This window comes from Callospermophilus lateralis, chromosome X (genome assembly GCF_048772815.1).
Source record: "Callospermophilus lateralis isolate mCalLat2 chromosome X, mCalLat2.hap1, whole genome shotgun sequence".
In the NCBI taxonomy this organism is placed as follows: domain Eukaryota; kingdom Metazoa; phylum Chordata; class Mammalia; order Rodentia; family Sciuridae; genus Callospermophilus; species Callospermophilus lateralis.
Genome location: NC_135325.1, coordinates 89,469,069 through 89,492,108, shown reverse-complemented (window position 1 = coordinate 89,492,108; position 23,040 = coordinate 89,469,069). Strand labels below are relative to the sequence as shown.

Here is a 23,040-nt window from a genome sequence, read left to right as displayed (position 1 = left end):
CTTTGATTCAAGAGAATATTTATGAACTGAAGCAATGATTCTTTCTCCACCTCTTTTCAATTATTCCTTTTCACCTCCTTCCCCATCCTTACTCCTTTTTCACAAACCTTCTCTTGATTTCTTGACTATTGCCCTGAATTCTTGCAAGACCTTGTACCTCTGTCCATTAATAGAAAAAATGAGGTTCTAACTGAATCCCTAGCCACTCCTATATGACTCAGGATTCTCATGCAGAAATGAGGAGCAAGCTGAAAAATCAGATGCTTTAACTACCTCAGCTCCAAAGTTATTACTAATTGGAATAGCTTTTATTCATAAAACCAAACACAGAGATTTCCAATTCAACCATTGCTAATCCCATAGACTCAGGAGCTAGATAAAGCAATTGGCTTGGGTATCACTAATTTCATCTTCATGTTTATGTTTGCCATCATTCACTGAAGGACAAAAACAAGTCAACTATGATAAAGAACATACCCTGGATTAAGTGCTGTACATTGTTGTTGTAAATGAAATGTACAGATAATTTAAAGACAGTTATAGAGGAAATAAGAAGCAAAAAATGAGACTTTGATGGAAAATCACTTGGTTATTAGCTTAGTTGTGTATTGGGAATTGGTTTATTTCTCATGTTTACAAGGAGATAGTTCCCTATGAGCCTGAAAGATTGGATTTATAATAACAGTTTAGGAGCTTACTGGAAGTAATAAAATAAAACTTCAGAATGTGCTGAAATAAAAGTAAGAGTCCCTGGCTATCTTAATGATACTAACAGTTTCTCCTTTTAGAAACATGAAACATTTTAGGGCCAAAGAATAAACTTTATGGGCTCATCCAATCTCACCTCTCATGCAAAACAAAAACTCTCCTTAAAGTAATCCTTTAAACTCTGAACATCTCCAAAGACAGAAAGCTTATTGTTCTTTATCATCATTTTAAAAATTCATAGTATATTACCCAATTGTCATTTTAGGTGATTCTAGCAGTGCAAATGTATAGAGAGAATATGTGAAAGTTATCTCTTCTCCCTTTCCCCACTCCCCCTTTCTCTTTCCATAGTTAACCACTCTTAACTGTCTAATGTGTATCCTTCAAGCCCTTTTCTATACATTTACATCAGTGGTTCTCAATAAGATCAGTTTTGTGCCTGCCACCCCAGGGGACATTTGGCAATGTCTGAAAACATTTTTAGTTGTCACAGCTGGGGGTAGGATGCTACTGGCACCTAGTGGGTAAAAGCAAAGGATACTGCTAAACATCTTACAAGTATCAGGACACCTCCTCACAAAAATGAATTATTTCATGCCAAATGTCAATAGCATCAAGGTTAAGAAATCCTAATTTACACATTTAGAAATATATCTTCTATTCTTAAGTATATAAAATCTCATAATCTTCATATTTCTGTGGTGTCTTTAGGCATTATTCAGAGTTCTTTCTATATGTGTGCACATATTTCTATTGCATTCATTTTAACAACCACACACTATTCTATGGTATGGATATATTTTAGTTTGTTATATAATCTATTATTGGTGGATATTTAGGATGTTTCCAATTTTTGCAATTACATTCAATACTATATTAAGCATTTTGGTACAGATATCATATCATACATCCTTAAAAGAAAATAAGTATATCAAAATTTATATACTCTATTTGACTATTTTGCCAAATTTCCCACCCCAAAGACTTTATAAATGTATACTTCCATTCATAGTGATTAATAGGGCTGTTTTCTTCTACCATTTGTGGTACTGTTTATTCATCATTTAAATTTTTACCAGTCTGAGGGGCAAGCAATAATATACAGTCAGTACTTTCATTTGCATTGCTCTGATACTATCAAGATTGAATAACGGTTATTTCCAGCCATTTAAAATTAATTAATTTGGGCTGGGGATGTGGCTCAAGTGGTAGCGTGCCCGCCTGGCATGCATGCGGCCCGGGTTCGATCCTCAGCACCACATACAAACAAAGATGTTGTGTGTCCGCCGAAAACTAAAAAAATAAATATTGAAAATTTCTCTCTCTCTCACTCTCTTTAAAAATAAAATAAAATAAAATTAATTACAGAATTACCTATTTATGTATTTTGCCCATTTTTCTGCTGGATTTTAAAAATATATTTTTAGAAGTAATCCTTTGTTGAATAAATTGCAAATATTCTGTCATACAGATTGTATTTTACATTTATTTCCATCTTTTTGTACAAAAATTTTAATTTCTGCATAATCAATTCATTATTCCTTTGTTTCATGGCTTCTGTGGTTTGAGTCTTGCTGACGAAAGTCTTCCTTACCCAAAGATGATTAAAAATTTCTATGTTTTACTCAAATATTTGTTTTCCTTTTATGTTCATCTCTTTTTTCAGTGTTTGCTATGAGCTGTGGAAGGTCTACCTTCTTTCCAAATACATAGTAATATCCAAATCCAGTTTATAAAATTATTTTTTTCTTTACTCATATCACCTTGGTCATATATACACTAAATTCCCATATACATACTGTTCTGTTTCTGGGCTCTCTGTTCATCCATAATCTCTATGCCATGGACTCATTTCTGCCTATTTCTGACCTAGTACCCATATTATTTTAAGTACTGTAGTCTAATTTGACATCTGGCATTTGAAGTCCTCACTTGTGAATTTTTTAAAAATATGTTTGTTGTTATTACACATTTCCCCTCTATGTAAACTTTAGGGTCAGTTCTCAATTCACAAAAGTACTGTTGAGATTTTTATTCTGACTACTTAGAGTTTTATATGTAAGTTCAGGTAAATATTTCCTGAACTTACATATAAGATATTTAAATATTTTTAAAATTCAAACATTTTCATTTTCTTAAGATGTTTATATGTTTTCACCAAATGGTTCTAATACATTTATTGTAGATTTATTCCTAGATGTTTTATAATTTTGCTTGCTATTGTGAGTGTGGTATTTTTCCATAACCATTTTTATAGTTTACTCTGGATGGTATATAGGAAAACTAGTGCCTTTGTATGTTGATCTTTTATGTGGTCACCTTGAACCATCTTAGTGAAGCAATTTTTATTTAACTCATTTTCTGAGATTTGATGAGTAGACAGTATGAAAAGAGTGATGCTCGAACTGTTCCTTTTCAACTCATTACTTTGTAAGACTACAAGTTTAAAATTTCCCTCTCGTGTTGAATTAAAATATGCTCTGAAATTTTTCTGCCCAGTAATTCTAGTTTATTTTTCTACAAGATAAACAGAATAAGGCAAATCCTTTTTATACAAGATAGCACTTCAAATATTTGAATATTATTAACATGGTCAAACACCCATCTTCTATTTTCCAGGATATGCCATTCTTACTTTAAATCTGTGTAATGACTTCTGTGACTCTCACCCTTGTCATCTTTCCTAAATGAACTCATTTTGTCAATGTCTCTCTTAAATCAAAGTGTCCAGACTAGAAGAAATTTCAGGTATTGTGTGAACATTGCATAATATAGAGAAACTAATTTCATTAATATACACATAATACTCCTACTCAGGTAAGTGTAAGATCTCAATGTTTAAGCTAAATTGTTTAAGATATTATTTTTTTGCACTGGAATTCCTTTATAAGTGAAATCTTAACCAGAACTCCAGTTTTTAAAATGTTTAAGAGTAAAATCTCTCTTCTTGAAATGAAAGGAGGATGAGAGATTACAGAATCTTCATCGTCTTGACTTTTGTCCTGTCCCACAAGGTAGCCCAAAAGAAATCCTAAGGATCAGAAGAACAACTTGAAAAACACTAATTGCATTCAATGTCTTCAGAGGACAGTATGGCCCAGAGAGGAGAAATGGAACATACAATATCACACAGTTACTTAGTGAAATAGACAGAACTAAACTTGGGCTTCCTAACTCCCATTTCAGAGATCTTTTCACTACATTGTGGTATTTCTCACTATAAATGCCCCACTTAAAAGATTCTTATTAACCTTGAGATCAACCCAAATACTACAGCTTCAGTTAATATCCATTTTGCTCCATCTTATACAGTTGAATTTTGAAAATGTAAATGTGGAATCTTAAATTTATTAAATATATTAACTACAATATCCCAGAAATCCAAGAGACATTAAAATGTATTACTTTGGCTCTTCAGTCCTACCTTTTAAAAACTTTCTGAATCTTGATTATGTCATCCAATACTAATCTTTTGATTAATTTTTATTCTTTTTGGTAAGACTGTGCAATTAAAGTTGTTCAATTTACCAAGCTTCAGACTCAGTTTGTCATTTCTTTTCTTTACCTGGAGAACTCTGAACTCTTACTCAATAACTGAAATCATTTCAAATGTCACTTCCTCTGTAGAATGCTCCTAAGTCCTCAGTTCCCATCTTTGAAGCAGAACAGATAGATCCCATTTTTGTACTATAACAGAATTATAATATTTAATACTCTTTCTCTACTATGTGTTGAATTCCTCAAGAGTCTTATGCATTTTCTGCATCTTCAGACCCCAAGCCCGAGATGGTAGGTGGACTATTGAGAAAAGCTATGTGGATGGGTAGAAAGTGAGAGGCAAAGAGTGCTTTAAGGGGTTAATGATTTCTGTCATAGACTATGAAGGAGATATTTTGCCAACCCTGACCTTGAACATAGTCAGTACTCAAAATATATTTTTCAATGGACTTTCACCCACTCCCAGATGTCTAGTAATTTTATCAAAATAAAAGTTATCTGGGTATGGCTTGTGTCAACCCTTTTTTATGTCTACTAATTGTAATTTCTCTAGAGTGTTCACAAACTACATTCTAATAATAATTCTTAGTTTTTCTCTGAGAATCATTATAACTTAATTATTGGTTTATATTTTCTGAGATATACTTCTTCCCCTTTGCAAAAATTAGGACAACATTTCTTTGTCTTTAGCCTTCTGGCACCTCTTCCATTTTCCAAGAACTTTCCAGGTGGTGGTGACTCATTTGGAGAAAATGGTTTCTTTCACTCGGACCTTTCAACAGCATTGTTTGTAATGGTCAGGGGCCATGACTAGGAGAGCTGTTTCTTGGAAAAAAGTATATTTAAATTGGGCAAATCAGAGGCTGAAGTTAGGATGGCCAATAAATGTGTTATTGACAGAGGCCTGGCCTAGAAAGAGAGCCAAGTTAGGAAGGCAGTTTTCTCTGAACCATGGTCCAACAAGCATTTCAGATGGCCCTCCCTGTCCTTCCCTTCCCCTTCTCTTGGCTCTGTGTTCTCTTCTTAGCTGTACTTTATCTCCTCTGAGCTGAATTTGGATGGCTAAAGTGTAGCTTCAGCATAAAAATGAACAGAAGAATGCACATCTGCCCTTGAATTCCCAATTAAGGCCTAGGTCAGTAACTGTTAGTGACAGAGATAATAAGCAAAACAGAAAACAATTTTAAAAAATTAAAGATATCAGATTAATAATTGGTTCACTTCTGGTTACGTATGTTTGAAAAAGAGGGGATATCAGGTATTATAGATACTTAAAAACACAGTAAAAGGGTGATTTTTTTCAATCCTAAAAGCAACAGATTTTTTTATTACTGCATTTTAATTATACAGAATAGTGGGTTTTTTGTTTGTATAGTCATTATGTGTAAATAACATACTTTGATCATATCCATCCCCTACCAACCTCCCTTACTCCTCTCCCTTCTTGCCCTGATAAGCAATAGGTATGTTGTGAGTCTTATGTGTGCCCAGTCTTGTGCTAGATACTAGGAGGGTTGCAAAGACATGATCCTAAAAATGTTGCAATAATTAATTTTTTTCTATCTTAATAAGAGAATGAAAAACATGGGTTCGATTTTTTAAGTCTGTTTTTAAACAAGATTTGGAGCAAAAAATTAAGTGAATTTTTAAAAAGGCTAGCCTCCAATGACCGGAAAATGAAATTCATCCAAAATCTCTGTTCCAAATATGTATTAGTTAAATGACCCTTGATCTACTGTAAATGTGAAGAGAATGAGATTGCAAAGACTGCAGCTTGACTCCCCACCCAATACTGTGGGTTGCTTTGCAAAGTTTGCAACAGGCATGGTTGTAATTGGGACTGGGAAATCTCATCATGCAGGTTCAATACAACTGTGGGGCTGGGGATGTGGCTCAAGCGGTAGCGCGCTCGCCTGGCATGCATGTGGCCTGGGTTCGATCCTCAGCACCATGTACAAAGATGTTGTGTCCACCGAGAACTAAAAAATAAATATTAAAAAATTCTCTCTCTCTTTCTCTCTCTCTCTCCCCCCCTCCCCCACTCTCTCTCCCTCCCCCACTCTCTCTTTTAAAAAAAAAAAAAAAAAAAACTGAGGTCCCTGTCCCTTCAACGTGGATGGTACCACTTATTTAGGAGATTCAGTGGGAAAGGGGCCTTCAACCTTCCAAGGGGTTGTCTTGCTACTGTATGCCATTGAGAGCTAGACTCTTGATCAGCAGCCCATGCAATGGGTGAATGTAAACAGGGGATGCTTTGCTCGAAGTGGAAAGGTTTGAGTTGAGCTGCTTCCAGGTAATCACACTGGTTGCCATTTTATACAGTCTATTTCTGTCTTCCTGTACACATCCCTCAATTTGCATTCCTCCTGAAACTTGCCACTAGTCCTGCCTGTGTGGGAGGTGGAATGGATTTGGATGGTAAAAGAAAGACCTTTTTGTGAGGGGCGGGGCGTAGAATCCAGAACTTTCACTAGCTATTTCTCCTATATACAGTCAGAGAGCATTTTGTCCCCTGGCCTCTTTTGAGGGTTGTTACAGAAACTCTCTTTTAGCCCAGACATCAGCCTTAGTTCTTTATGTATTTGACTTTTGGTTGATCTTGAACCAATTTGTCTCATTATAAAAAGTGATTGGCTTAATGGGAAGATGAGCTCAAGGGAGGTAGAAACAAAACTCTAAAAATAGTTTACATGCATAGGGTGATTTGAATGAACCATCATAGGCCTTCACTATCTTTAGTAAGATTTTAAGGGGTATGAGATGTCTGCTATTAAAACTTTAATCCTTCAGATTCGGTTCTGGTCCTCTCTATGCATCTACATCCTGTTTGGGGTTGGGGCAATACCTAGAGAGGACCAGAACTGAACATAATATGAATTAGTATTTCAAAAATTTGCAGTCCATTCGACCTTTCCCAGAAACCAGTTGTTGTTCATGGCCAATATGTCAAACCTAGACTACTTTTCCCTCATTCTTAAGGGAAACAAATTTAATTGTGTAAGTACACAATCCTAACAGGCTTGAAAAGCAATTGGTATGAGTCAAAACTTGGAACAGCCAAGAAGTTTAGATAATTGTATAAGCAAGGTCCAAAAGTTAATTTTTTGGAACATTAAATGTAGGTTAGATGCAAAAAGAGAATTAAATTGTGACAGAAGCAACTCAAATGAGAAATTTCCACTGGACAAAGAACTCTTTGAGGATAGGAGCCATATCTTATTCTTTCCTGGACCTCTAATAGTTATCATGTTGGGTGAATTATCATAGGACTAAATGAAATTTATTCAATAAGTGGATCATCTGAGAAAAATTTTCATGACTAAATGATGGATTCTGGAGTATATTAATAATTCTTGGAGATCCTTTTTCAAAAAAATAGAGATTTTGTAAAATAATATAATAATAACAAAGACAATTACTACTATGTCAAAAACATGGAAGTCAGGTGCTCCATAGGGACAGAGAAAAATAAAGTGGATTTCTTTCTGATTTTTGTTTTTCACATTTAGCCAAACAAGGATTCACTTTTCCAGCTTTTATTGGTCTCACCTTATTTGCCTTTATTTCTCTTCAGAGTACATATTCTTGCAAAGTAGTTATAACAATCTGTATTCATATAGAACTGAAGATTCTCAAGGCAATTTCATATGTACAATCTCTTTCTGTTCTAAATTGAAAAAAAAAACTCTATAAGGAGGTTAAAGTAGTATTTACTCAATTTTTCAAATGAGGAATCTGAGATACAGACCAGTTAAGTGACATGTCCATGATCATACTGAAGCGTGTGGCTGAACCAAAACTAGAAGCCAGCCCCTTTCCTCAAAACCACCCAAACTTCAAAATTCATGTCGTGTATAACTAATTAGAACAAATAAAATAAATAAATAATAACTAACTAACTAATAATAATAATTCAGGAATGAAGATTTGTTAGGGAAAGAGCAGTTAATTCTGTTGCTTTCATGGTCATACTTTTGTTGTTGTTTTAAATTCCTTCTTCATGCTCTCTTGTAGGCATATAAGGCTGACACTTGAGAAATGGTCAAACCAGACATTATCTCAACAGTAGTGGTGGGGTGTCGATTTATTCTTTGAATATGAAATTGATGCTTAACTGACTCTAAATCACCATTGTGTAGGACATCTTTCTATCTCTGCTCAAGAAAACTGACACAGAAGTCTTCAAAAATGTGTAACCCCAGAATGCATCTCTCTCTTTCATAGCTTTTTATTTATTTTTGACAGTCACTTCAGGAAGACCTCTTGTACGAGTTGATAGTTCATTGACTCATTTCTTTCCTGGTGCTGGCACCTTCCTCACAGAGATTCAAGAGGAAGCAGGTCCAATGAAATTACCAGCCCAAACCCTATTTGGTATCCCAGAATGGAATGAGTAAAGCAGTGTTGTAGTGGAATCATGGATGAAGTTGGACCTCAGAGCCTGGGAAGGATGCCAGGACTAGAAGAGTTTGCAAAAACTAGAGGTCACAGAGCTTGCAGGCTGTGAGTCATTAACAAGACCAGCAGTTAGAAACTAGGAAATAAGCTTCTATTGGGGTTAAAGCAGGGTCAAGGGTCAAAAAGTACATAGCAATGGACAATAGTGACAACAGTACCCTGGAAAATGGGATAAATTCTGTTTTAGCCTAGAAGTCTACTGAGATCTAGCTGATTCTAGGAGTGGAAGCCTGGGACCCACAGTGGGAGGAAGGAAAACCATCTGTAGAGGTGAGGAGTGAAGAATGAGGTGCCCAAAGGTCAGGTAGCATCATGATTGTCACCAAATGTCCTGGAGCAGGGTTTCTCAACTGTGACATTATTAATATCTTGCTCTTTGTTGTAGGGGGTCATCTCATACATTATAGGAGCACCCTTGATCTCTACTCATTAGCTGTCAAGTAGCACCCCCACACACATGTTACAACAACAAAATGTCTCTAGATATTGTCCAGTGTCCCCTGGGAGGGAGATGTGGGAGGGAAGCAAAATGGTCCTTGGTTGAGAACCACTGCTCTACAAGCTGTGAATTGTGAAAGCTTATTGGTCTTGAGCCTTCTGGAATTTATCAACATCTATATTATCTTCCAAGCCAAGAGTCTAAGGTAGCAGGAATAGGCATTGCAATATCATCCTTCCGAAATGTTCTTTCATATCTGGTGCCTGGCTCATCACTTCCGTTAGGCACTATTGCAGTTCCTAAAAATACTGAACTCAGGGCTGAGGTTGTGGCTCAGCAGTAGAGCGCTTGCCTAGCATGTGCAAAGCCCTGGGTTTGATCCTCAGCACCACATAAAAATAAGTAAGTAAAATATATTGTGTCCAACTACAACTGAAAAAAATTTTATATATATCTATATCTATATATATCTATATATATCTATATATATCTATATCTATATCTATATATCTATATCTATATATCTATATATCTATATATATATATATATATATATATATATATATATATATATATCAGAATTTTCTCCAAATACCACTTAAGTGCAAACTCAAAGGTGGATTTCCTCATAATTTTGATTTTTGAACACTCGATAGATGGTTTAAACGCAAATTGAAACAAAAGTGAAAATACTTTTTACTTCTGCAGCTGAATTCTAGTACACATTGTTTCTATTTTCTTATTGCTTACCTTGAGTTTGTCATTTCTTTATTTCCATTTCTTCCTTTATTTTCATTCAACAATACCTTTTTTTGCACTGAAAGTATATAGTTAATAAACTTGGATATCAAGAGGCCAGGAAAGCAGTAGAGGGAGAGAGGATAGGAAAACATTACCAAGGCAATTTAGCAAAAACTGAGTCTAAGAAGCTCTGCTTTGAAAAGTAGTATAAAGAATATTGTATGAACTTACCTATCTTGCAACTTGGCCTGTTCCCTCACAACCCAGCACAATGACCTTTTCTTAAAAATGTAAGGAAGAAGTTATTGCCCTTGCATGTATTTTCATGTCTGTCAGAAAAAACAGGAGTCCTTTGAAGGCCTGTTTGAATAGCTTTGTGAACTGAAACATGATACAGAGGAAACAATACAATACACTGGAAATGGTCCTAGGATCAAGAATTCAAACTCAAGTTCTAGTCTCTGTTCTTTTTATACAGACTAGAACTGATCTTGCAAACCATCTAACCTTGGATGAACCTCAGTTTCCTTATCTCTAAAATAGGCTTACCTGTTTGCCTACATGATAACAATATGGTTCATATGAGACAATGAGTTAAAATAGCATGAAATATATATTATTTTACAAATGCAAAAGTATGTTGTTATTGCTCTTAATTGTTATGCATGCCTCCTCTATATTCTGGGCTATAACAATAGTTCCTTCCTCTTGCCTAAAGTAGCACATGTATTCCCTAAGACTTTCCCTCACTTTTCACTTTCTACTCTATTCCTCCTTGCTCTGTGCTCTTGAAAGCTGACCCATATCAATGGCTCCCTTGTCTTCTAGATTTCAGTTGTGTTTGGCTAATGTAAAGTTCTGACAGGGAGGAGAAAAGTGGGATTAGGGTATTTCCTGGCACCCTGCCTGAAAGATTGTTGGACATCCCTTGAATAAAAGTCACAGGTTCTACCAGGGATCCCTGTCCATATAATTGCCTTTCTCCTCCTTCTGGTTCTGGTAACTTCTACTTCCCCTCTCTCCTTCAGCCTAAGATTGGTAATGGAAATTTATCCACTCTAAAAATGCCATATGTTTTCTACTGAGACCCTGACTGAGGTACCTATCAAACCTCTTTCTTTACTTCTCCCCCTGGCCCCTTTGGGCACTAAATACTTACAAAGGAAGAGACATGATACAGGTTTATGGCCTTTTGTATTCTGTACAACCATGTTGATAATTAGCTCTGAAATCACCATGTCAGAACATTTACAGCAGAGTTGTATGTTCTTTACCAATTGAGCAATCATGCTTTATTGTACTATCCAACCATGATAGAAGCCATGACTCTTGCACCTACCCTCTTCTGCAAGGTTAGTGTCCTTGATAAATTACAGCAACCTTGGAGGCAAGGGTCTGATGCATACTCAAGTCTCTGGTTTGCTGTAAATCAGTTTGCACTCCTTTGCTTCCCTTGGACCCAGTTTGCAGTGAATGAGCTTACATCCTTTTGCTTCCCTTGGACTGGAGTCTCAGGAAGCCTGGGAAGGGGGGTACAGTTAAGCCTCTGGGATTCCACGACAGCTGCCAGCATTCTGGCCTGAGTGTCTCTGTTCATTAACTGTGTCCAACCTGGAATGTTTCATAGACTGTCAGAGCTAGAAGAGACCTCAGAAATCAATGAGTCCAGAGGCTCTTAACTTAGGATCTATGCATGGGCTTCAGGGAAATTCTTAAACCCCCTAGATTATATGGAACATTATTTCTGTATGCACACATATGCATTTTTTCCTGTGAGAGAAGATCCATAGCTTTCATTAAATTCTCCAAAGCTTGTGACACAAAACAGACATAAAACTCAAAAGGCCCCAGACCAGCTTCTTTACCTTACAGCAGAGGAAACTGAGGCCAAAATAGAAAACAGTGAGTTAGTAGCAAGATTGAACTCAGAATGTAGGTAGATATTAACTTACTTTAAAAAAAAATCTTTTCTTCCCCCATTGAATTCCAAAACCATACCCCCACCATGCTTTGTATGTAGCAGATACCAGATAACTGTTGCATGCAATAGATAACTGAAATGGGCCCTACAAGCACACTTTCTTATTTTAATTGACCTTACTACACAGAACCTGGAGTTGTGTGGGGCCCAGGGCCAATCTTAGAGCTTAATGGTGCCAAGGGATCAAGCAGGGTTTTTCCACCCCAGTTCTCTCTGATGAATGGAGTTCTGTCTTGTCCCTGTTTCTCTGAGCCAACTTGTCCCCAGGGCCCTGTGGAAGGGCAGGTGTCAGTCCTGGGCATGGACTCAGCAGTCCAACTTCAGCGCTTTTGCAGCTGTTCTCATCCCTGAGAGGCCCCCAGTGGGAACTGACACAGACTCTTGGAAAAATGGCAAAGGAAAACTAAGGAAAAAACACCCCTGAGCATTGAGGGGTTGCCAGGCTTCCAAGGGGGCTGGCACTGCCTAACTCGGTTATTAAATCACAACTAGCTCCTGGTAAAATAAAGTAAAAAGCCTTATTCCTTCCTATTTTCCCTGCATATCCCCTCTTTCTTGTACCAGTGGTATATTCATGCTACCCAGAGTCCTCTACTAGCTTTCCTTACCTAGGTCTCCCCTGTCAAAGATAAGGGTCTTTGACATATACCTTGAGTATTCAATGTGTCAGAGTAAAATAAGCTATCTTCAGTTCTAGAATCAGCTCTGTCACTAAATAACAATGTGACCTGTAGGAATCACTTGATTTCATGCTTCATTTATTAATATTAAGCTAATGAACCAAATGAGATAATGGAGGTAAGAGCACCAGACAAATATAAAAAAGCAAAAATAATGTAAGATTATTATCATCTCTCACCAAAAACAAATTGTTATGAAGATTGAAACTGACAAATGCAAGGGCCAATATCACAAGTGAAATCTGACTCATATTTCAGTATAACTCTGTCTGGAGGAAATTCCGGAATGGGGTTAGAAGAATGTTCTGGTCAGTTGTTTCATCTCTGTGACCAAAATACCTGACAAGAACAATCTTGAGGATGAAATGTTTATTTGGGGTTCATGGTTTCAGAGTTTGTCGTCTATACATGGCTGACTCCATTGTTCTGGGCCTAAGAAAAAGGGACCATCAAGGAAAGCTGCTCAGCTCATTCGGAGAGAGAGAGGGAGGGAAGGTGCCACAGGAAAGATGGACCCTTCTAGGGCATGCCCTCAGTCACCTACCTCCCCTGGTCATGCCCCACCTGCCTACAATTACCACCCAGTCAATCCATTCAAACTTATTATATATCAATCTTATTATATTTCAAAATAAATCTTAATATGAATCTAAGATTTATGTTTTTATATTCTTTTTTTAAAATATTTTTAGTTGTAGTTGGACACAATGCCTTTATTTATTTTTATGTGGTGCTGAGGATCAAACCCAGGGCCTCGCACATGCTAGGCAAGTGCTCTACCGCTGAGCCCCAGCCCCAGCCCTATGTTTTTGTATTCTTACTGTTATAGTTACTGAAGATAACATTTTAAAATATGTAACTTTTTACTTTTAGAGTTAGTGGACATATAATATTGAACAAAAAAATGGGGTTTCCACTTTTGTGGAGCTTGATTCTCATGGTGGTGGAGTTAGTTCTATTTTAGATTAAGCAATAGAGAAAACCTCCTTGGATAGTGAAATTTGAGTTCTGCTTCTGTAATACAGCAGACCAAATATTCTAAAAAGCATACCTGACTCATTACAACTGGATCCTATAAATTATGATAAATATTTCTTTACATTTCTCCTTTTTTAGAAACTTTATGATTCATAAACCATACAACATATCTATTTAAATTATATAATTCAATGGTTTGATATTTATTAGCATTTTAAATTGGGTAAAATATATAATATATAAAATATATCATTTTAATAATTGTACATGCACAATTAAACAGCATTAATTACATTGATGTGGCTCAAGCGGTAACACGCTCGCCTGGCATGTGCGGGGCTCTGGGTTCGATCCTCAGCACCACATAAAAATAAAATAAAGATGTTGTGTCCACTGAAACTGAAAAATAAATATTAAAAAATTCTCTCTCTCTCTCTCTCTCTCTCTCTCTCTCTCTTAAAAAAAGAAAGAAAAAATGAAATATATAAAAAGAGGCAGAGTGAACTGACAGATTTTGAGGACATTTTCCAGAATGCCATATCAAGAGATAAGCAGTTGGAAAATGTGAGAGCAAGAGTAAGAGATATGGAAGACAGAATGGGAAGGTCCAACATGTGGCTAATTTTAAAATGACCCCAGGAGTAAGACCTGAGATATAACATGAGATATGGTGAGAGGGCTGGGGATACAGCTCAGTTGGTAGAGTGCTTGCCTTACATGCACAAGGCCCTGGGTTCAATCCCCAGCAAAACACACACACACACACACACACACACACACACACACAGAGAGAGAGAGAGAGAGAGAGAGAGAGAGAGAGAAGTGGTGAGAAAATAAACTGGCAAATATGTAGGCAAATCTAGACAATATTGACTTTATAATATAAAATAATTTAAGTAATAGTGCCTAATTTGCATGGTTAAAATAGCACAGTAACATGTAAATCATAGATTGCTCAGTCTTTGTGATATTTTAGATTTAATTGTGTAGAAAACTAGTCCTTTCAATATCTGGGAAGGGAACCTTCTAGGTTGAGGGAAATACAAGAATGAAAGCCTTGAAGCAAGAAAGGTCTTTATGTGTTTGAGGAACAAAAAGATGGCCAGTATGGCTGGAGCAAGCTATCATTTTTGATACAAAGGGCTGGGTAACACAAAATCAAGATAAAAGCTTTGGAGGGTTTTAAGCAGAAGAATTAAATACACAATTGAAACTATAAAATATGGGCTGTGGATCTAGTTGGTGGTAGAGTGGTTTTGCGCAGCATGCTCAAGGCCCTGGGTTCAATCCCCAGTAGAGAGAGAGAGAGAGAGAGAGAGAGAGAGAGAGAGAGAGAGAGAGAGAGAGAAAGGAAGGAAGAGGAGTTGTAAAATTCTACTGGGAAGAATAATTGTTATGTTGGAGCATGGTGGACTTATGTATGGAATGGACATATGGAGACCAGTTATGAGGTTACTGTAGTATATCTCAGACTATGACAATGATAATAGAGAGGGAGAAAAGTGATTCAAAAATGACTCTCAAGTTGCTGATTGGGCAACTGGGAGAATTGTGGTACCATTTGTTGAAATGAGGAAAATGAGAAATAGTATTTGGAAAGGGGGGAATAAAAGTTTAGTTTGGGGCATATTAAATTTGGAATGACTTTCTGATAACCAAGTAGAGATAGTAAGCATGAAATTAGATATATATTAGATATATATTTCTAAAATTCAGGGTAAAAAGGGTTGGATAGTATCAATGTGAGTCATCAGTATATGCATGATGTATAGTGCTTTGGGATTGGATATGACCACTTAGTAACAAAACATGAATAAAGAAAAGTGACCTGAGAATTGAATCACTACCAGAGTTTTCAAATATTGAGAGGTCTAGAATAGAAATAGAATCCAGCAAAGGAGATTGAGGCAGAAAGAATTCCAAAAGACCATAGTATCCCAAAAACTGAGAAAGGAAAATATTTAAGGAGAAAGACTTGCTTAACTTATGTCTATGTTACTGAGGGTTTAATATGAGGTCAAAAATTGACCATTGAATTTGACAACATAGAAGTCACTATTGACCTTGACATAAGCAGCCTTACTGGAGAGATGGAAATGGAAGCCCTTGGATTGGGTTGACAAGAGAATTAGAGGTGTGGAAGAGAGTATACAATATTTATAAATGTGGAAGGATTTTTATGCTTTATATTTATATTATGCATTATAATTATACAAAATAGTTGTGTTCATTTTGGCATAGTCATACATTCATGGAATTTAGTTTATTCCATTTCAGTCTCTGGTGCCTCCTTTCCCTCACCTCCTCTTTCCCCCTGTTCCCTTACCTCTGCCCTAGTGGTCTTCCTTTGTGGAAGGGTTTTTTTTTTTTTTTTTTTGTGGAAGGGTTTTAAAAACAGTAAAAATATTATAGCAATGCAAGTGGAATTCCTCTTATTTCAGCAGAGATTGTTAGGAAGTTCAAGGCATTCAATAACAAGACTTGTGCCAAGAGAGGCACTGCAGAACTAATGAGCTGCTTGCTCAGGCAAAAAATGTTGTCATGAAAAACCCACAACCAAAATTATAAGATAAGCCCAAGACAATGAGTTTGATAAGAAAGCCAGGGTTGTCTCATAAACATTGCTGCAGTCCCCCAAGCTAACTCAATGCCAACCTCTGACTGGAGCCAGCCCACAGTGGCAGATAGGAGATGTTCCATAATGAGAATGGCAGTAACTTTTAGAAAAAGCCTCAACTGTAATGTTCACTGACTTTTTCATTAACTCATTTTTGCAAAGCTTGCTAGCCATTCTCTATGAGCAGAACACACTGTTGGCAAGATTGGGATATTAGTGTGGTTTGTCTTCCTTGCCGCAGGGGTTACCTCTTCCTCACAATGCGGGGGGGCACCCTCCCCATAGACATTCTTTGCCCTCCTCTTCACCCTGAATTCTATCAGTAGACAATTGTATATTTTGTGTATGAAGAAGGTTGGCAGTTGGATCTGGGCAATTGTGCTGTGCACAGCCTTGGAGGGTGAGAATCTGTAAGTATAGCCAACAAGATACAACTCTTTTTCTCCAGGGCTGTTAAGAAAAAAGGCATGTTCTTAGTATGATAAGGAAAAAAAAAAGAAAAGCAAAGTAGAGGATTTCTATCAAAATAGAAGAAAGATCAGTGGAGTAGAAGAAGTAGTTTGAGGGGAGAGAGGAGTGATGGGATAAGGGAAGAACCATGGAACTAATCTGATCTAACTTTCTTCTGTACATATATGAATATATCACAGTGAATCTCACCATCATGTATATCCACAAGATGCTGAAGGGAAGGGAGGAGGGGTAGGAATAGGAAAGACAGTGGAATGGTTCTGACATAACATTTATATGTACATATATAAATACAGCACAGTGAATCTCCACATCATGTACAACCACAAGACTGGGATCCTAATTAGCATAAGATATACTCTATATAAATATGTCAAAATACACTCTACTCTCATGTGTAACTAAAAAGAACAAGTAAAAAGCTATAAGTAAATATCAGAAAGAACAATAGAGTGTAGGGAAGCAAACAGGGGGAGGTCGAAGGGGAGAGCCTGGGGAAGCACTAGGAACTGAATTAGAACAAACTATATTCCATGCTTTTATAATTATGTCAAAATGAATCCCATTGATAAGTATAACTAAAAAGAACCAAGAAAAAAGAAAAAGGCACATTCTGGCCTCTCTGTCTTTGTTCATGCAGTTATCTCTGCCTAGAACATCTCCTATCTCCAGAAACATATATCCCACCCATTCTTCAACACTCAGTTATTTTTTTATCATCTTCTCTATGAAGCCTTCCCCAGTTCTCATTGTTAGAATTGTTCTCTTTGTCTTCTGCGCTTTCCCCTTGCTTTTTGTGCCTCTACAGTAGTGCTAACAACAGCCTGCCTTGTATTCTAATTATTTGTGTAGTACTAACTTGCTTATTATGTTGTCAACTCTGAAGACAGGGGTCCCTTATTGTACATTGCTGTGTCTCTCGCATAATTCCTTTGCCCCAATAATTGTCTGATGTATCAATACTAGTGGAAGGGAATTTTCAGTGAAAATATTTTGCATATTGAAATTGAGCCTCATAGATTTCTAAGACCTTACTTCCTGAAGTAACATTCTTTCTGAACAATTAGGTAATAAGTGAAATGAGGAATCTAATAGCAGCAGGCAGGTGTAAGTATCTGTAATATGTGGCTGGAGAATCTAATCAAGCCTAAATCAAGCCACGGAGTAAATTTTCCATTTTTCAGCTAATAGATTCAAACTGCTCCCACAAAGTGATCTGTTATCTCCATTTCTCCATTTGTACTTTGACATTTAAGACACCAGACCATCCATATAATATATTACTCATGCTAATGCATAAGCAAGCTGGCCTCCCTTTGCCCAACACCTGACACTTTTTTTAAAAGAATAGGATTGAGTTAATGGGTCAATGTTAATGTGAATTGATTTTATTGATTTTGAGCTCACAGTTTATTAGTTGTTAAAATAGGTTTCATGCTTTCATGTTCCCTTCTCTGACTTAAATACCCAAGTATGACTCATACTGAAGCTGATGTCAGCAAAACCTTTACTCTCTGAGGATGATGTAAGTGGTATTGCAATGATTATTATATTTACTACTTTTGTTGCCTTGTGATGGAAATTTTATTTCAAAAAAGCGAATTTTGAAAATCATGCCTTTGTAATATAAGCCTGGGTGGACTTTGTGTCATATTATCTCAATTGAATTTTTTTTTCAATTGAATTTTTTAAAAAGGCATTAAATGAGTGTGAGCTTTATTTGAAAGTTATATTTTATACTCCATTCTTCTCTTCTTCCTCTCTTCCCTTTTTCCTCCTCCTTCTTTCTTTTATTCATCTTTCTCCTGTTCTTCACTACATACTCAATTGTTAGTAAATTTTCTCTTCCATAGATTAAGAATATGATTAATAAAGGAAATTATTTTTTTTTTCAATTCAGTAGTTGTGATGCATATCAGGCATCAAATGGGACAATGGAGACTCTTCTGCCTGGCCTATATATAAGCCTTTCAAGTCAGGGCTTTATTTTTTTTCATTAAGCCTACAAGCATTTATTATATATCTATTGTGTACCAAACACTACTGTGGGGAATACAAAAATGAGCTGGACAGTCTTGTCTTTGGGTACCTGAAGGAGAAAATACACGTCCATCAATGGCTGTAACACAGGAAGAATGCAGTATGGAAAAATACCAACAGGATCTATAGGAGCTGAGGGAAAGAGAAAACTTTACAAAGAACCAGCAAAGACTCCATGTAGGGGTTCTTGGCCAATTTTATCCCATGGATCCCTCTGGAAGTTTGATGAAGCCAATAGATCCAAGTCAAGGCTTTAGAAAACCCTGAATTATTTTGTCCTGAATTGAAGCTGGACAAATGAATGCTAGTCTCAAGTCTGCTATGAGCCAGCTGTGTACCCTTGTGCCATTTTGACTTTTGTGCTTCAGGCTTCTCATTTAAGATGGAGAGTATTCTATTTTCCCAACCTATGAAAATTATGAGGGCTATTGTGTCTTGGTATCTAAGTACTTAGGAAAGCTAGGTATCCACATTGTTATGGTTTGGATGTGAGATGTCCCCCAAAAGTTCATGTGTGACATAATGCAAGAAGTTTTGGAGGTGAAATGATTGGGTTATGAGAACCTTAACCTAATCAGTGCATCCCCTGATAGGGATTAACTTAGTGGTAACTGTAGGCAGATAGGGTGTAGTTGGTGGAGTTGAGTCCCTAGGGTCATGCCTTTGGGGTTTATATTTTGTCCTTGTTGGTGCAAGGCCCTGAACCACTTTCCTCTACCACAGTCTTCACCGTGATATTCTGCTCTCCCTGGGCCCTGAGGGATGGAGTAGGACATTTATGGACTGAGACTTCTGAAACTATGAGCCCCAAAATAAATTTTTTCCTCCTCCAATTATTCTTATCAGGTCTTTTGGTCACAACAGCAAAAAAAGCTGATTAAAACACACATACGTTGGGCTGGGGATGTGGCTCAAGCAGTAGCGCTCTCGCCTAGCATGTGCGTCGCGCTGGGTTCGATCCTCAGCACCACATACAAATAAGATAAAGATGTTGTGTCCACCGAAAACTAAAAAATAAATATTAAAAAATTCTTTCTCTCTCTCTCTCTCTTTCTTTAAAAACACACACACACACACATACGCAATGTGAATTTTTCTATGTTTGTGAGCCAGTAAAATATGGGGTGGAATCACACAAGAAATCTGATGCCAAACAGCTGCATTATAACATGATAACACGAATATATTTGAAATCATTGTGAGTTTGTCAGAAGCATAAGAACTTTGCCTTTCTTAGAAGCTCCCCAAAGGAGGTTTTATCCAAAGGGTTTTTTGAAAAGCCTGGCTGGAGGTGGCAAGGCTTGGGTTGGTGGAGGGTAGGTAATTGTAACAGCCACCCCCTAACAATCTTCAAGTCTTTGTTATCCTACATTGAGACTTCATGTAAAAATCATCCATTTAAAACTAATTATTTTTTATATAAAGAATAATTTCTCAACTCAGTCATTTCTCCTTATTCATAAATTTTTATGGTTTTGTTACTTTTTCAAAGCTTCTGAATGCTAAACTTCGCTGTCCGTCACAATTGATTTCTTCTTCCTGTTCCTTCTTCTCTGTCCTTTTATATCTTTACAAATCCTATGAATGTTCCTCTTTATATCTGTTTTGCATGCAATAGAAGCAGAACTGGATTTGGCTAATTTCTCATTATTTCTTAAGCTCTCTACCACGAACCATGGGAAGAAACAGAGGGAGAGATGTACTTGATCTTTACATTCAGAAACCTGTGATCTACTGGGGAGAGCTAGCTGAAATCTATGAAGGCACAGGCAGGTCATGAAACAAAGTACACAATTCCTTGTGACCATTATCAGAGGGACATCCAAGGTTGAAGTTCACCATACTCATGACCAAAACTAAAAGCAGCTACTCAGGGGTCAAGGACAGTCTCTAACAAGAAGATACAATACAAATCTTCAGGGTTAAGGAGGTAGCAGGGGGTAAACAATGAGGACACACCGGTGCATCAAAGTTAGAGTCTCTAGGTTGTATTAAACCAAGGTCTAAAACATTAGCTTGGGGTCTGTAGTGGGGCTCAAAGCCATGTATCCTTCATTATTCGATCTGCTATATAGACCATATACAATGTGCCTATTGAACGAATAGTGTCAGCTAGAGACTGAGTTGCTTGGATGTGGCCATCAAATCACTCTCACAGCACCTACTGATTCTCCCATCATAGCATATAAAGCGAATTAAATTGAAATACTCTGTTTCAATGTATCTCACTCCATCAGACTTTGAGCTTCATGAAGTGATGGTCTCAGTCTTACTTGTCTGTCTCCCCAGTGTCCAAACTGTATGTGTTTTGTAATGCTAAGTAGTTTAAAGCAAGGCTTTGAAGTCAGATGGATCTGTATTTGTTTGGATTTGTTGGTTTCCTTCTGGGCAATTTATTTATTGTCTCTGGGTCTCAGATTTCTCATTTCTAAAATAGCGATGACAATAATACCAACCTCTAAGGATTTGTTGTAAGGGTAAAATGTGATGACAGATTTGGAAGCAGAGTGCCTGTCACAATCAATGATAACTCTGATTGTCATTACATGATTGTGGAATGAATAGGTGAGAGACAAGTGGGTTGAAGAAGAGTGTTAGTTTATTTGATGAGGTTGGGACTCAGGACTGGGAAGATGCTTAATAAGAGCGACCCGGGCAGTCCTCCAAGAGTCTCTCCCTTCTCTGAGCATCTCATAGATGATTGGAAGGCTAAAACAATGGGGATAATCTTTAAGCATTTCTCCCTTTGTGTAAAGCTTGCAATCATCTTGACTGGGAGAACAGGGACTGAATAGACCTTGGGAAGGGGTGATGTTATTAATATAAACAGTTTTCAAATGTAACATATTGCTCTTTGCACCCAGCAAGCTGTTGTTAGTTTGTGAGCACTATGTCTTTGGAAAGTCATTGCTGGCAGCTTGAATGGGAAGCTTAGAACAATTAGAGGCTTTGAACACTTACAAGCTAAGGATTTAGATAAGCATATTTTGACTCTATAGCTTCTCCTGGGGTTTCCCTGATGTATGCTGGACTAATTATCAATTGTATTTAGAAAAGCTGAGAAGTGGGGAGACTGCAGGGAGCAGCATACTTTCCCAGGGACCCTCATTTATTTCTGCAGAAAGGGGGCTGGGGAGAGTGTATTGTGAAGAAACAGCCATGCATAGGGTGCTCGAGGACAGGAAGGTACTGGGAACATGGCTTTACAGGAAAGACTCAAATCTATGGGATCCATTGCTCCTGATGAAGTTTCAAGTGGTCAGCAGTTTTCCCTTCTTAGTTTCTCAGTGAGCAATGATATTCTTGGCCAAGACCAGGTTCTAGGCTCATTATAGCCAAGGTCCAATTTCTGTGGGTACAAAGCAGTCAAGAAGTGGTATCCTTTAGAACTCATGTACATGAAGAGAGGAATTTCAACTTCTGGATCAGCTCCAGGTTTTATCCACTGCAGGTTGTAGAAAATATTTCTCATGTGCCTTAGCCTAGATCCCTGGCTCCAGAATTGGGCCAACAATAGTTTGTATTTGAAAGTCTGAGAAAAAGTGACATTTGTAGGACCAACTGACTTTACTTTGGTAGGAGCCATTCCATTTAGATATGGTTCTAATCTTACTTTAGATGCTATGGAAACAAGACTACCATACATGAAACATGGAAAACAATAGCACTTGATCTTCACTTACTGTGAATTATAGTGCAGACTATGAGTGTGGTAGGTGTTTTGAGGAAAAGGAGCTCCCTGAAAGAGATAATGGCCTTCATGTGAAGCTTTCCACACTGCCAATATGGCATGAAGTTCATTGTCACAAGAACACCAAATACAAATCCAGTGTTTCTGTTTTCTCCACAGGTAACCTGTCTTCATGATTTCTTTGGTGATGATGATGTTTTTATCGCCTGTGGTCCTGAAAAATTTCGCTATGCTCAGGATGATTTCTCCCTGGATGAAAATGGTAAGCACAACCATTGGGTTTTAAAATTTTGTTGGTTTTGTTTTTTAGACATTGGGTTTTATTACCCTATTTTTCTCCTTCTATTCCTTAGGATTTCCATGGGTTTATGTTGGTCTGGAGAACATCCAAGCATGGCCCCTCAAGGGCAGATACTATTTGTCTTTCTCCTATACACTTGAATACATGGGCCACTAAGTGAAAATACGTCCCAGAAATCTAGCCTCCAAACTCAATAAGACTCACCATCTGTCATAATAGTGACCATATTTCTGGAAATGCATATTGTGTCATATGGGCTAACAGATAACATTAGACTGCAGGAAGGAAAATTTGGAGAAAGAAATTGAATCCCATGTATACAATTTTTTTCTAATTTACATCCTCCAGCTATTTGGTCCATGTTAATAGTCTCATTTTAGAAGGGTTTTTCCATGATATTCTTAGTCTCAGACCCTTTCCCCACCTTTGAGTTTGCT

General features: G+C 37.1%; 1 protein-coding gene across 1 annotated transcript in view; it reads left to right on the top strand.

The window, feature by feature from the left end:
* The window catches only part of Dcx (doublecortin), an 86,605-nt gene that overhangs the window by 48,105 nt on the left and 15,460 nt on the right, over positions 1-23,040 (top strand). The window contains exon 3 of the mRNA XM_077106480.1: positions 22,462-22,564. Coding sequence (XP_076962595.1) covers positions 22,462-22,564 — 103 coding nt within the window. The remainder of the gene's footprint in view (positions 1-22,461; positions 22,565-23,040) is intronic.